Below are 15,194 nucleotides of genomic sequence, written 5' to 3'. Positions count from 1 at the left end.
CGAACCTAAAACAGATACAAATAGAAGTCAAACTAGCTACAGATTTAACATATCACATACAAGACCTAAGCAATAGCTCAGCTCTTGAACATCTGTAACAGGATACCACTTTAAAAACAGTTCTGGCGACCTAGTAATGCAAATAGCCAAATATTCTGCACCTTTAGTGTAACGATCGATGGCGTTTTGCTTTGCTAGGAAACACAAAGCTTACTCTTTCAAGACAAATGGGCAAGCAGAGTTACGTGGTGAGGATGTGTGACCAGAGCTCTGGAAGGACATCACAGGAAATCCTAGGCATAGTCCACAGCACTAAAAACGCAGCTCTTCTTGAACCAGTGACACCGTGGCTTCTTTAAAAACCGATCTTTAATTAGGGCTGCTTTAACTTCCTGGGCCACTGGCTCACCCCTCCCTTCCCGGGGCGCTGCTCCGCCCGGGAGCGGACAGGACCGCGCGCCCTCGGCCCGCAGAGCGGGGCAGCGCTCAGGGCCCGGCCGGGCCGGCGCCCCGCGCCGCCTGCGCGCCGCTGCTCCGCTAAATGGAGGCGGGCCGTGCGGGGCCCGGCCGGGACCGCAGAGGGGCAGCCCGCGTGCCCCGGCCGCGCCGTCCCCTCCGCAGAGTCCCTGCCGCGGGCCAGCCGGGTGCAGGGCCCCCGGGGCTCGGCTGCCGCTGCTCCCCGGCGCTGCCGGCAGGGGCTCCCTCAGGCGCCCTCCCAAGTGGGACTGACCCGCCTGCAGGCGGCTGCTCTGTAAGGCACAGACCGTGCTGCCTTTTTTTTTTTTTATGGTTTCCTCAGAGTGTGTTTGATTCTATTGCTGTTTCTATAGTCTCCATAGTAAGAATGTTAGAATGGTTTGGCTTGGAAGGGGACCTTGAAGATCATCTACTTCCAACCACCCCCTGCCTTGAACACGGGTGGGGCATCCACAGCTTCCCTGGGCAGCCTGTTCCAGTGCCTCACCACCCTCACAGAAAAGATTTTTTTTTTTCCCTAATAGCTAATATAAACCTGTTCTCTTTCAATTTGAACTCATTTCCTCTTGTCCTGGCACTACATGCTTGTATAAATACTAATGCTCATCTTTCCTGTAAGTTCCTTTAAGGTGCTGGAAGGCTGCAGTTAGGTCACCCCAAAGCCTTCTCTTTTCCAGACTGAACAAACGCAATTCTCTCACCTTTCCTCAGAAGAGAGGTGCTCCATTTCTCCAATCCCTTGGTGACCTCCTCTGGAGTCACTTCACCAGGTCCCTGTCCCTCCTGTGCTGGCCCCCAGAGCTGGATGCAGTGTCCAGGTGGGATCTCAGAGTGGAGCAGAGGGGCAGAATCCCCTGCCTTGCCCTGCTGCCCACGGGGCTTTGGATGCAGCCCGGGACACATTTGGCTTTCTGGGCTGGGAGTGCCCATTGCTGGGTCATGTCCAGCATCCCCTCCATCAGCTCCCCCAAGTCCTGTTTATCAGGGCCGCTCTCGATCTGAGAGCAGCTTGAGCTGACTCCTGACACGGTGCTGCTGGGTTGATGGCAGATGATCTTGAAGGTCTCTTCCAACCTTGATGATTCTGTGATTCAGTAATGCAGGCAAGGTGGCTCACCCTCATTCAGTCATTTTAAAAAGATATTCAGAAAGTGTCCTGTTTAATTCCTTGTCTGACACAGAGCTGTGTGGTCATCAAAATGCATGCAGTGAACAATAGAAAGGTAAAGAAAATAGGTTCTTGTTACACTTTTGTCTCAGCTTCATTTGACACAAAGTTTATATACATGAAAAATATTTCTAAAATGCAGCTGCATTTTCTAAAAAAAAAAAAATTGCAACATTATGTCTAGTTCCCATTTATTTCTCCTTTATTTGCTTACAAAGTTTGTTTTTTTGCCCAATCATACAGTAAGAAATAATCCTTTTGGATACAACTTGCACATAAAAGTGCAAAAAAACAGCGCCAAACTCTGGATTTCTGCAGACCTTCTGGAAGGTATGTGCTGGTTATATGTTTAGAATATATAATATACAATATATTATATAAAATATATAATATTTTATATCTCATATTTACTATATGATGAGATAACTAAATCCCAGATATTAACAGTGTATTTTTATTGCTATCTGAAGTCCAGTTAAAATCCACTTACTTAACTGTACATTGCACATATAAGAAATGTGCCTACATTGTATTTAAATAGTTTATTCAGTTATATTTGCGATTCCTATTGATTTTCATCTTGTATCATTCTAATTTTTTACTCCTAATTTCCTTTTGGAGGTGTTTTGTCACCAATTTAAGGTATTTAAAACTTCAGCCGCAGGCTCACTTGCAAAAGACCAAATGATATGTAACACACAGCAGCTACAGTTTCAGCTGTGTCACTTGCTTTATTCTGTTCTGTTACTACATTTTTATTTTTGAGATTACCTAAATATTCATGGAATACTGTGTTTTCAGTTAATATTTAGAACCATAAACTTTTAATTCAGACTTTCCTTCAGTCAAATGAACAACATTAGAGGAAAGAGCCAAATAAATCATATAAATCATCATCTGATCCTAGTACAGGGATAATAAATTCTCTTTGAAATTGTGTAACTCTGAGTGATCACTTACTACTTAAAACTCACTTCTTTTTATCTCAATGCAGATTTGCATTCAAATGGCAGTTCAGGCCACGTAGCAAAGCCATAAAGTAAACACATTTCATTTTCCTTGGCATCTAATCATGCTCCGATTGCAGCAAAGAGAGGGAATGACATGCCAAGCACCAAGGCTCCCTGTGCTCCCTGGACAGTTCTTGACCAAGAGTGTACCCAGAAGCCAGGTTTCTGATGCTTAATACCTAATGAATTAACACAAGTTACATGTCACTGAATGCAGTACAGGCTGATAATTCATGGATGTTGGATTTACTGTAAAACAAACAAAAATAAGTATACTAGATGTGTTTTGTGGAATAATGGTATCTAGTTTAACTGTATCTTTAGTAAGGATATGTTTTCCCTTACTCACTGGGAATAGCTTATGCATAGCAATTGCAACTTAAATGTGGCCCTTGTTGTCAAATGTTATTGTGTAAGTACAGCTTTTGGTCTTTCTCACTCTAAAACATTCACTTAATGAAGCTGCAGTTTTCCACGCTTCTTTTCACCTTTAAGCTGGCTTGGTTTTGCCTCAAAAGTCTGAACAATGTTCCTGTATTTCTGCACTGTGAGACCAGAATGATATACACAGTTTCAATCAACACACACCCACACACACACACACACACACACACACACACATATAAACAAACAATGGAATAGGTTTTGGACCTCAGATTTAACCATGTGAATTACCATTACAATTCAGGCTTAGTACAGCATTTACCTGGCATAGAAGTGTGCAGCATAACCAGCAAAGTGCCTTTTGAGCTGCATGTTTTGGGAAATGAACACAGGGATGTTTTTGTTTTGGTGTTTACTGGTTTCCCAAGGAAGTCAGGCTTACATACTCATCCTCTGTATATTTGTGTTTCACTTCACTAATTTCATTCAAATTTGATGGAGAGGAAGAGGCATTAAGAAATGTATTTTTCATTAAGCTTGTGCAAGAAGTGATGTAATTAGAGGAAGATACGTTCTTAATGCTATAATTTCAGCAAAAGCTGTATCATGAGCTCAGATCTTGTTGGACATAAGAAAATCCAGAAAGAGAGAAGCTGTTCTACATAATCTACCCACCAGAAGCGCTTTAGTCATAGCTCACACTGTATTAGGCACTACCGGGTTAATTCTTCTCAGACATGAATATATATGTATCTAGTAAGGTATAAGTTCAGTTCTCACATGGTTACAGCTTTCACAAGAGTCTGTGTGTCTTTCCCTCACTACCTTTCATTTCTCTTCAGTTTAAAGACCAGTCATAGGATCCCAAGTGACTGAAACTCACAATTCTGCTCTTAATATACATTTAAGATATATAGGCTGTGAAACTTGGCAGTGCTTTAAGTTCTTCCCTACTTTGAGGAGCTGGCAATTAACTGGAGATTTGTACACGTGAAGTCTTCCAGTGTGGGAGTTCCTCAGTGAGAGTGTAAAGGAAAGTATGACCATGGGTGGAAATTGAATACTTCACATTTTATTTTAAATTTATTGCCCACAGTAGTGACATAAACACTAAATGGAAGCAAATTGGTGATTGCCTCTTCAAGACTTGGAGCAGTTGTGGAATTGGAGGAAATGAAAACTCTTTGTTGGATCTGGAGGAAAACACTGCCTTGTGGAAAAGAGGAGGAGGTAAATTTTATTTGATTGGTTTTCTGGTTTTAAAGTTATGTACGGTTATTTGCTCTTTCATTTGGCCAGAGTTTTATAGTGGCTGCAGTCACTTCCAAGTTTCCTTGTAAGGGAAAACATACCAAAGGTATATGATGTGTGCTGGATCAAAGCTGTATTTTAAGGGTTTGCATCTTCAGGGCCACACTGAGAAACTCTGTCATACATCATTCACTAAAACAGGTAGAAGCAAGGGACTCTCCAGATGCTATTTAGAGCAGATTATGAAAATAGTAAGTTCATGAAGATCCATTTTCACATAATGCTACTTCTATTTCATGTGTGATTCCTTTGACTTACTTTATAGTATATTGAAATGTTGGTACACAGCAAGGTAAGGTTTTTGTGACGATTACTGCATTACAAAAGCTGATGCTTTTTATTTCAACCTTCTGAATCTCTGTAAATATTTTTAAAAAACAATAATTCAGCTTACTCTAAAATTACCAATTCCTAGATCAAATGTAGCAATTAATGTCCACCTGAGCTAATGGTAGAACCGGGCATGTGTAGCCAGTAAAAGAGAATGTATGTGAAGAGACTGTTAAAGGGTTTTTGGACTTAAAAGAGATTTTAGGGAAAAGCATTTAATTAGACTAAAGTACTTCCATGCAATTCACAGTCCTAATATTACCTGAACCACATTAAAACTGGGCTTGCTCAAATTCTGTTGTCAGAGACTTCCTGCCCTTCCAAGTCTGTAGGTATACAGGCAGCATATAATCTACTAGGCTGTAAATTTATCACGGTTGTCTTCTTAACTGCCCTGATTCCTGTCTATACATTGTTATTCCATGTATTACTAATAGTTCAAAATCGGCCACAAAGAAATGTAACTTGCCACTGAGAAGGAATTACATGCTTTTCTCCCTTAAACCTATAGGAAGTCTTTGAACTGAAAGCCAGATGCCTCAAACTCTTAATAAAAATCTCTGACAGCTAAGTGGAGTAGCTGGAGTTTTCTACTCCCTTCCTCACAGTGCACTGAGATTGATGCTAAGCGTTCATATCCTTAATGTCTATTTTTTTTAAATGTAATTGAATGTTATTAATGGTTGGTATTGAAATGGTTTTCAAAGATACATGGCGGGGGAGTTACAAACACACCAACTCCTGTTTAAACCACACGGAGACGTCACTAAAGAGCCGGACCCGCGGATTAGCGGTTGATGACCTCTGCACACCCCACTTCTGAAACGTCCTGGACCGAATGGAAGAGCAGAGCTGAGCTATTTGAACACGGCGCGTTCCGCCCGTGCGCCAGCCCCGCTCCGTCGGCCGCTCCGCGCTCCCGGCGTCCCGCGCGCGCCCGGCCCAACGGCCCCGCCTGGGCGCGGCCCCTGGCGCGCGCGCCGCCGTTGGCCCTCAGGGCTCCGGGGGCGCCCAGGGCGGCGGGGCCTGGCCGGGAGCGACGGCGGGAGCGACGGCGGGAGCGACGGCGGGAGCGACGGCGGGGCCTGGCCGGGAGCGACGGCGGGAGCGACGCCGCCAGCGACGCCGCCAGCGACGCCGCCCTCCCGCGCCTCTGCTGGCCGGCCGGCAGGTCTCTGCTTCTCTTGCTTTCGGCTTAATTTTGCACCGTTTGGAATGCGGTTCATTTCAATGCGTCAACTGTGAATCTGTCCTGACTAAGCACAAGCGGGTCTGGTCGTATTGTGAAGTGGTAGAACCTGGGGTTTTTCCCATTTTATGTGTAAACTTGTATAGTTAATGTGAGGGAACGGACAAGCTAAAAAAATCTGTGATCGTTTCAGGCTGCGTGGTTTACTAGTTAAGTATTGTGCCTCTCTGTGTTAATGTCTCATTGTGTTGATTAATTCGTTAATCTTTTAATTAACTGAACAAAGGTGAAGACTGAAGCAATTCTTTCAACTTCAGACACAGAAATCCTTGTAAGACATAATAAACTCAGTTTTGAAAAGTGTCGAAAAGATAATTTATTTATTTATTTGGACGTTCCCCTTGACGGTGTACAGATTCGTTTTGAGGATGGATAAAGGCGCAACTGCTAAATCATCATCTGCTATGTTCACCTCAAATACTGCTAAAGGATGGATGAAGAGGAGAGATGGAGCATTACAAGCTGCAAAATGGAATGCTTCTCTAGCTTCTAAAATCAAAACTAAATTAATAAGTAAGTCCTGTTAAAATAAAACTGAAGCTGTATACTGTACTTAGAATGTCTATATGGCTTCAAAAGGAATAGTAATTGTATTTAACATGATTAGCTGAAATTCTGCCTGTTACAACCATTCTGTAACAGATAAGTATACGTAGGTTTTCATAAAGACAGTGGGAGTATATATTTTTAATATAAAGCTTTTTTCTTTATGTTGTCAAAACTCAAATTTATTATGAGAATGTTTGATGTTTCAATTTGTAAAATTTATAATTTTTTAATATTTGTAAATGTTTTTATGCTTGTGAAACTATCAATTTTAAAATATTTTCTTCTTAAAACAACCTTATTTTTAAAAATCCAGACTAGAGCAGAATATATGCATGAAATAAACTTGAAACAGACAGAGTAGTCATCAGAATGACAGCTACATAAACTGTTTTATATTGGAAAGTATTAGGCTTTCCTGTTGTTGCACTAGAACCTACAGATAAAAACATTGTCATATAGTGATAGTTCTCCCAGAGAGGGCCTGGAATTGAAGCTGTTGAAAATAATATTATTTTGTCTCCTTTAGATAACTCATCTATTTTTAAAGTATCTTTGCAACAAAATAACAAAGCATTAGCTGTGGCTTTGAGTGTTGAAAAAGAAAATTCTCGGAAGCTAAAGAATGAGAAGATTTGTCTTCAGAAGGAAGTTGGAAAACTGCAGCTTCACAATATCTCGCTTCGTCAAAAACTAACCTGTTTGGTATGCTGCAATTAATATTATTTATATTTACAACAGCTAAACTAAGCTTTTATCTTTTTTTGAAACTTAATATTACTTCTTAAAGTGGTGGTTTAAAATACATGTCTCAGATTTATAAAGTTACATCACCTGACAGCATAATCTTTACATTTAATTCTTATTTTTTTAGTTTTTCTTGAACTATTTTGTCTATCAGTGTGTATATCTATAGCAATTTTAGTCCCACTTTCACCTTTATATTTATAGGTATTGAGATGAGTTTGTGCTCAATTAAGTAAAAAAAATGCAGCATAGACTCACCTTTTATATCTTGTCTCTTCTTACCACTTAAAATATTTTTTCTGTTATATGCAGAATAAAACTCTTATTGGAATAGATGCATTTCTGAATGAAAACCTCTTAACTGCAATAGAAATGAGCAGTCCTTCTGAGGTAAGATGTGTTTTCAACTTTACCATATTGAACACATCTTCCAGGCTAAGATTTTCAAAGCATCAAATTGAGTGCAATGTTGAAATACTGTTTGTATTGTAAAACATTTACCCCAACTCCTTAAAATTTGGGATTAAACCAGTATATTAAAATAGATTGAATTTTACTGTACTGAAAATTTAGGATTTAATCTGCTTTCCAGAGTATCTAAAAGTTAAATATCAGTTAGCCTAAAAGAAGAATCATGTGGTTAAAAAAAAAGCTTAGCCCTTCAGTATGCAGTGAGCAAGTTACCTGCCTTCCTTGCTTAGTGCTGCAATAAATATCTTATATCTGGAAACTTAACCAGAAAACATAGTCCATGTTAGTCCTTGTGTCATGGAAAAAATACAATTAATTTTAAAAAAGGAAAATACTGTCTTGTCTGTTCTCAATTTGTTTAGTGTTCCTCTGTGCTTCTATATGCATAATGTAGTTTGTATGAGTTATAGCTACATGTAGAAAGTCTGTACATTCCTTTGGGATAAAAGTAGGTTATGTATTTTGATGAATTTTGTAACAAAATATTTTGCTTTAAAATTATTGCATGTGTTTGAATATCATGTGTCTTCCATCAGTGCATGTATTTTTTCCCATTCACTTTTGTGGTGTTTTTTCCCTGTGGATATTTCCAATACATAAAACGTAAGAGAATATTTAACTCTTTGTATTTCCCTGCTGTTCTTCTTTTGAAAGGATCTCCAGAGTTCCTTTGCCCTGTCAGCTGGCCCAAGCAGCCCTACTGGTGACAAGTTCAGGAGCGCACGTCGGTCAGCTCAGTAGGTGGTTGTATGAAATGCCAGAGGTGGTTGGTGTCTGTGGCTTTCTCTTACAGCTAATCTTTGTGCACTGTCCCAGGTAGTTTTGAGGTAATGAGAAATCATTTCCTGTTTAATCCAGAAATTACCTGTTTGCAACTCAGAATTTAGAGAGAGTGGTAGACAAAACTTGTGTTTGAGTAACTCACTGCTTGTATCATGTGATCTCACCAGCCCAAAGCAGGATTCGCTATCATCAAAAATACATTTGCCCCAAGACAGAACCCAGTATCATACTTGACTTCTTGCTTTCTGCTATTATACGTTATTAAGGGAACATTTTGAACAATTGAATGTCATGATAGAAAATGTAATAAAAATCTTCACAGTAAAATTTTCTATTTTCAGATCTGTAGAATTACCAGCAAAGCTTCCTTTCATTGCAACAGCTAATGCAAAGCAGCAGGGTAGCCCTTCTCTGGGCGAAGCATCAAATTCTTACAAGTGTACCACTAATGTGACAGAGGAGATGCATTCAGATCAAGTGACGTTTGCATCACTCTTGCCTTCTGGTACAAATAATCAAAAGTTCATTGAAACAGAACCAATGGTTGACAAGAATAGATTTTTGAAAGGTATGATGTATTTCTGTGTAAGTGATTTGTTTTTCAAGCTCTCTGAGAATTAGTATTTAATAATTCATTACTCAGTTACTCATTACCTTCTTACTTTACAGATGGTATAGTAAGATTCCTAATCTGTAATAAACTAGTGGAAAATAAATGCTCATCCATAAATATAGATGTCCTGACAATCATTTATAGAATAATATTCATTGAAATTACATAGCTAAGATAATAAAAAAATAGCTGAAGTAGTTATAGGAAAATAATTTTATTTATGTCCGATTTCAAAAATCCAACTTTAGTAAATTATGAAATTAGCTTCAGTTTACTAAATTTTTAAGGACCAACCATAGAATGTGTTCCATACTTGTGGTTCAGCCTTCAGTAGTTGTAAGCAGATGACTACACTCTGTCTTTTCACCAAGCTGCTGAAATTTTTCTCTTTGCAGAAAATCAACTGTGTGCAGAATTAGGTTGCAATAGTGCCGTCCTGACTTATGGAAAAAATACACAATCCTTAGAACAGTCTAAGGAGCCCACAGAACAACATCATGGTAGTTTATTGCCATCCTATGAAAATGTGACTGAAAGAAAGAAAAATTCAGTACTTTGTAAGTCAAAAACTCAACCTAATATAAAGTATTTTGATAAAAAATGTAGGTCATTGAATCTGCCTCATCATGATATCAACAGCAGCAGCAATGCCAATGATAAGAATTTGCAGGAAGGTTCAAGTGACTTGTCTTGCCTAATTCCTTCACCTCTTAAATTTAACAGTGAAAGTAAGATAGGTTTTAACAAGATGCTTTTTACTGACGTGATGAAGCCTGAAGAAACTGTCTATGATGCGGATATGGAGTTGACTGCCAGTGATGCAAGTGAACTTCTCACAGTTACAGCAAAAAGCAATTATAAATTGCACCAAAATAAAATTAATAATGCCAATTCTGACAAAATATTACCAAATTTCAGAAAAGTAAAATGTTCTAAGAAGGATAAAGAAAAAATTAAAAGAAAGACTGAAGTCCATTCAAATTTGCATTCAGAAGACAGGCACTCTAGGGCTGACAATAATGAAACTTCAGAAACTACTGATTCACAAACTCAGCTATTCCAAAGTCAGACAGAACAGCTACCTACAGGAAATTCTGTAGAGCAACAGAATAGAACAAGTAAAGCTAAGGATGCCAGGAGGATATACCAGGTTAATGTAATGAATCCAAGAAAACAAGAGACAAATAAAGGAACTTTCTCAGAAATGTTTGGAGAAGTGGAAAGCAGAATACAAAAAACAGAGTCATGCTCATCTGTTAACAAGATCCCACCAGAAGATTATTGTGCTGAAAATTTAGCACTCCAGGATAACATGTCTGATGTATTGCCTTTACAGGAAGGCTTTCTGAATACAAATGAGAAAGATAACAAACCAACAATAAAGAGGAAAACTTCTCAAAGTCTTTCCAAAGCAAACACAGAAAAATCCTGTAAAGAGGAAAATGGCCAGTATGGAGAATATATTTCAAAAAAATCTCAAACAGAGATAAACCAATGTGACAGCAGCAAGAGAAAACAAGACCAGAAGATTATTATACAGAGAAAAGACAACAAAAAAAGTAGTCACAGACAAGGTAGAGAAACTGAAAATGACAGCCCTCCTAAAGTTAGTCAGAATGTAGACCAAAAGAGCAGCCATTTTTCACCAGGCAGATTGAAGCGAACATTGGCAAAGGCCAGCCGGAAAGCATGTGTAATACCAAAGGAAAATCTTACGCGGTTCTCAGTTTGTAAAAATGAAGGATTAAAAAATAAGGATTCATTGCTTGCAGAGGCTGGAAAGAAAATAACTGTAACTCAGCAAATGCGAGTAGCTTTAGTTACTCAGAATGGTGTAGCTCTGAATATACCACAAGCTAAAGAACAGGTTGATGTTGATGCTAACAGGTTAAAGAAGGTAGATTCCTCAGAAGTGGCAAATAAAACATGCCACATAAGTAATTTTCCTGATAAGCATGTAAAGCACAAACGGAAGTTTAGTTCTGATATTACTGACACCGGACGAGAAAAAAGTTATTTCAGGCATATTGCTCAGACGGGTCAGAATATTTTGGATGACCAAGAAGTCCCTCATGAAATTAATTCCTTTGTGAGTAAGATGAAGCCTGTGATTGAAGCTGAATGCTGTAAGAATATGCCATTTAAGACAGATAGCTCTTCCCAGGAAGGTCTTCCCGATGTGAAGCTCCCAGCTCTTGATAACCACAATGCTTCCATCAACTTCTCTATATTGAAAAGCTCTGAAATCCACAGGCAAAATTATCATAATGAAGCACCGGATGCTGAAAAAACAGAACAAAATATGGATCATCTTTCTAAACAGAGTAACAAAAATACTCTGACACCTTGTCATGGTAAGTGTGTGGGCTAGAAAAAGCAAGGCATTTTGAATTAGGTAGTGCCTGAAATAGTGGTAACATGTCTTCTCGTAATTCTGTCCTCTCATTGCTTGTTAAGAGCAGATAAAACAAGAGTGGAAAAGGGTAAGAAAGAAAAATCACCAAAATCTTCTATATCATATATCAGTTACATTATCTTTTTAAATTTTGGTGACTAATAGCCTTATTACTTTTCAGTATATCCCAAGATGATACTTAGTAGGGCAGATATAAGTAGTCTACATTCTTGAGAAGCAATTTTAGTTAAAGCATGTATTCCTTTATTGAAGAATTCCATTACATTCAAAAAGTTGGGGATTGAAAGATAAAATAGCTTGAGCTTTTATCCAAGAGAAACAAGATAGAACTACACGGTTCCCTTCTTAAATGGAAAATATATCTGGACTTTAAGATTTCATTTTTGTTTCTTTAGAAACACTGCAACTCAACAGGAATTCTGGTATCTCTTTAAAAATTATGTTGAGTAGGTTTTTCTATAATCTGACCATGTGCCAACTTTGACGTGACAATCTCTTTTTAAATAAGATACATTAAGAACATAAGAAAACTTCAATGTAGTCTGGAAGATAGGCTTAAATTCTTCTATAATAAATGCAATTATTATAATGCAATGTAATGGAGTTAATACAATGGATTTGTGCTGAGTATCTTTAGTGTAGGAGCAGTAATCGATGTACCTGAATTAAGAAACACATATCAAAAATAATTATTAATTGAAGTTTACATAATGATTCAGGAAATATTTAAAATTAAGCATATAAACTGCTGTATTTACAGGGAGAAAAGCTTTCCAAGAGCTGACAAATACTAGTATAAAATTTCACACTTCTGTACCTAAATCCCCCCAAACTTTAGAAGACTCAGCAGCAGCACCACTGAGACGAGGCAGACCCACTATTTGCTACAAGGAACCCAATCTTCACAGGTAGGTACACATAAATTGGGGCTTCTGTTCTTGTCTTTTGCATACGTAACCCCCAGTAAAGACTGGTTATTGAACCCCTGAATAAACAGTTGAGCTGTCACAAATCTCTTTTGCAAAGATACTTCAGTGTCGTTATAAAGCTTCTCCAGTTAGTGGGGCAGAATTTCCAAGTGCCAAAGTAAGACAACAATAGTATTCTAATTCTAAAATATAGTTTGGACTAATAGAAAATAATAGTGAATCTTGATGTTTATGATTATATAAACCCCTTTAGAGATGAATAATTATGAATGTTATACTTAAAGGTAAATTATACCATAATAATGTCCTTGTAATCTTGTCAAATGGAAAGGAAATTTATGTACTAATATCATATAATTCAGTAGTTTTAATTCAACCAACTGTATGTAATATAAAAAATAATTTAAAATATATTAATTTGATAGTTAGTTATATTGGATATATTATTTTATAATTAATTTGCCTCTTACTATTCTTAGCAAATTTAGTGGCACAGGATTTTATAGGTTATTAAAAGACAAAACATAAATTGTGAAATAACTTCTAAAATTTAAAAGGGGATTTGAAACCCAAACTTCCATTAAGAAAACTAATATATTTGCCCTTACATTAATGATCTAAATATAAATGGACCTTTAGGTTCACTGTTTCTGAAAATATTCCGTGGGATTTTTGCCAGAAAGTTGTTGAGGTTTTTCTGTTTGGTTTGGATTTTTTTAAAGTATAATAATTTAAGGAACAGTTCCACTGTGTTGAGTGTGTGTTAGTAGGATGTGTACTCATGAGGTAAAGACAGTAGAAAGGCTTCTGTGGAACAGGAGAGTGAAAGGGTTATAGCAACTTACTTTATGACAAAGGTATAAAAAGCCTTTTTTTCTGGCCATACTGTGGCAGGAGAAGATAAATGCACAAACTGAAAAAAAATTAGAGCACTCTTCTCATAAAACTTCAAAATATTTTTCTCTTCTGTGAGTAAGCTAACAATTGAAGCAGTGAAACTGAGCAAAAGTAGGAGCTAAAAGTAATGTAGGAAGTCTTCACTTTACCACTGGCAATTCAGAAATATTTATGCCAGATAACTTATTAAAAAATGGAAAGAGATTAGAGTCACAGGTTTTTTTAATTGATTGACTTATATGTTAAAATTCTCTAGTATTATATATTGACACATTGCCACTCTTTTACCCCAAAATGATAAGTTCTGTATTTCTGAGAAATGGCAACTAATAACAGAAAAAAAATGTTGAAGTCAATTGACATTTTAGACTATTGTCTCCTATTTATATTTTAGCTAGATTTACACTGTCCTGAATGGGTGCTGTTAAGTGTTTGGTTTAAATAAGTTTTGAATTTTGTTTTATAGAAATATCACATCCTAATATGATAGAGGTCACATATTTCTAGCATTATTTTGGAAAGCACAGTAGTGTCTTGCTTTTTCAGACATACTTATTTTCCACAAATTTAATTTCTTTAGTGTATCAAGGTTTCATTAATGCTATTTACCATTTGAATTATTATGATTACATTACTGTAGTTGCATATGTGCTTGATGATATTCATATCTGATGTCTTTTACTTCTTTTCTTTACAGCAAATTAAGGAGAGGGGATCGATTTACAGATACACAATTCCTGAATTCTCCAGTCTACAAAGTAAAAAATAAAGGAAATTTTAAAAGCAAATCAAAATTTTATTGAGGAAGAGAGAATTGCCTTTATGGACAATACTTCTAAAATGGGTACAATTGTTTATGTATATATGTAAATACTTAGCAATATAGAGTGTTTGTTGTTCTTTGATTAGTAAAGGTCTTTCACAGTAAAATTTTCTGGAGAAAACCTCTATAAAAGGGGCACAGAATACTTTACTGAGGAAGGCATATGCAGGTTAGGCTCACTCCTGTTTTGCATTTCTGGTCAGTAATTTATAATCTGTTCAAATGGTTTGCAGCACTTCTTAAATTGTTAGAAAATATATGTTTTAATGAGAAATAAAAATAAACCAGCTTTGGGAATTGTACTGTGAGTTTTTCATGTTTATTTTGAGTGGAACCATTTCTTGGTGCTGGTTGGAATGGGTACATGCATGCCAAATTTTTATGAATTTAGTGGAATAGATGGAGATAATAGTTTTTTCATAGTTGATTTTCGGATTTGACAGAATCACACTGAGATTTGAATAAGGAAATCTCATTGAGAAATAATGGAGGGAAGTCAAGTGCCCACAGTATGTGCCAGAGGCAGCAAGGAAGAAAAGAGCACTGCAGGAGGAATTCAGTAGCAAATAGGATCTAGACAAAGCAACACCTTGAGTTTCCGATTGAGAGTGCCAGTGCGACAAGTAATACAATAATGTCATACCATTCAGCTTTCAGGTTTTTGTACTGCTTTCCCTCTGCTCTCCGTAATGTGCTGTCAGCTGACAGTTTTCTGGCAGCATCTGATTTGTAGATGCTACCAGAGACTTACTACCCACACAACTTTTACACATTACAATTCAGGTTAATTTTGCAACAGAGAGGCATTTTTGATGAGATAGAGATAAGTTAACTTATTTTGGTTGTAGATGGTGGTTCTTCATGCATATGCAGTAGATGTTACCAGTTTACACAGGCTTAAAAATTGATCAGGCACATTAATGGAAGAAAAATCTATGAGGAATTACCAGAAACACCATTTCTGGCACAGGATGTTCCTGAATTGCAAATTTTTGAGGGCTGGAAGATGATTCTGGAGACACCTTACTATGCCTTTGACC

The 15,194-nt window shown here is 37.5% G+C and overlaps 1 protein-coding gene across 3 annotated transcripts; it reads left to right on the top strand.

The window, feature by feature from the left end:
• Positions 1-4,154: 4,154 nt before the first annotated feature.
• On the top strand, positions 4,155-14,456 carry SGO2 (shugoshin 2). Of its 3 annotated transcripts, none has more exons than XM_068196224.1 (9): positions 4,155-4,287; positions 6,297-6,442; positions 7,005-7,180; positions 7,535-7,612; positions 8,348-8,430; positions 8,818-9,044; positions 9,485-11,443; positions 12,266-12,413; positions 14,029-14,456. In XM_068196224.1, the coding sequence occupies exons 2-9, from the start codon at positions 6,298-6,300 to the stop codon at positions 14,132-14,134; spliced, it is 2,922 nt and encodes a 973-aa protein (XP_068052325.1). In that variant the 5' UTR covers positions 4,155-4,287; position 6,297; the 3' UTR covers positions 14,135-14,456. The 3 variants fall into 3 exon arrangements, with proteins under 3 accessions (XP_068052325.1, XP_068052324.1, XP_068052327.1); XM_068196223.1 differs by lacking the exon at positions 4,155-4,287 and adding an exon at positions 5,939-6,078 and having other exon boundaries at positions 6,285-6,442; XM_068196226.1 differs by lacking the exons at positions 4,155-4,287; positions 7,005-7,180 and having other exon boundaries at positions 6,303-6,442.
• Positions 14,457-15,194: the final 738 nt, after the last annotated feature.

This window comes from Anomalospiza imberbis, chromosome 7, assembly GCF_031753505.1.
Source record: "Anomalospiza imberbis isolate Cuckoo-Finch-1a 21T00152 chromosome 7, ASM3175350v1, whole genome shotgun sequence".
NCBI classification, from domain to species: Eukaryota; Metazoa; Chordata; class Aves; order Passeriformes; family Viduidae; genus Anomalospiza; species Anomalospiza imberbis.
The sequence above is the reverse complement of the archived record's forward strand: the minus strand, read 5'-3'. Positions and strand labels throughout refer to the sequence as shown.

Bases quoted from the DNA above. Each gene is read 5' to 3' on its own strand.
- SGO2 (XM_068196224.1), top strand. From the start codon at position 6,298: ATGGATAAAGGCGCAACTGCTAAATCATCATCTGCTATGTTCACCTCA. The intron at 7,181-7,534 runs GTATGCTGCAAT...TGTTATATGCAG, and splicing joins GTCAAAAACTAACCTGTTTG to AATAAAACTCTTATTGGAAT. The intron at 11,444-12,265 runs GTAAGTGTGTGG...CTGTATTTACAG, and splicing joins TACTCTGACACCTTGTCATG to GGAGAAAAGCTTTCCAAGAG.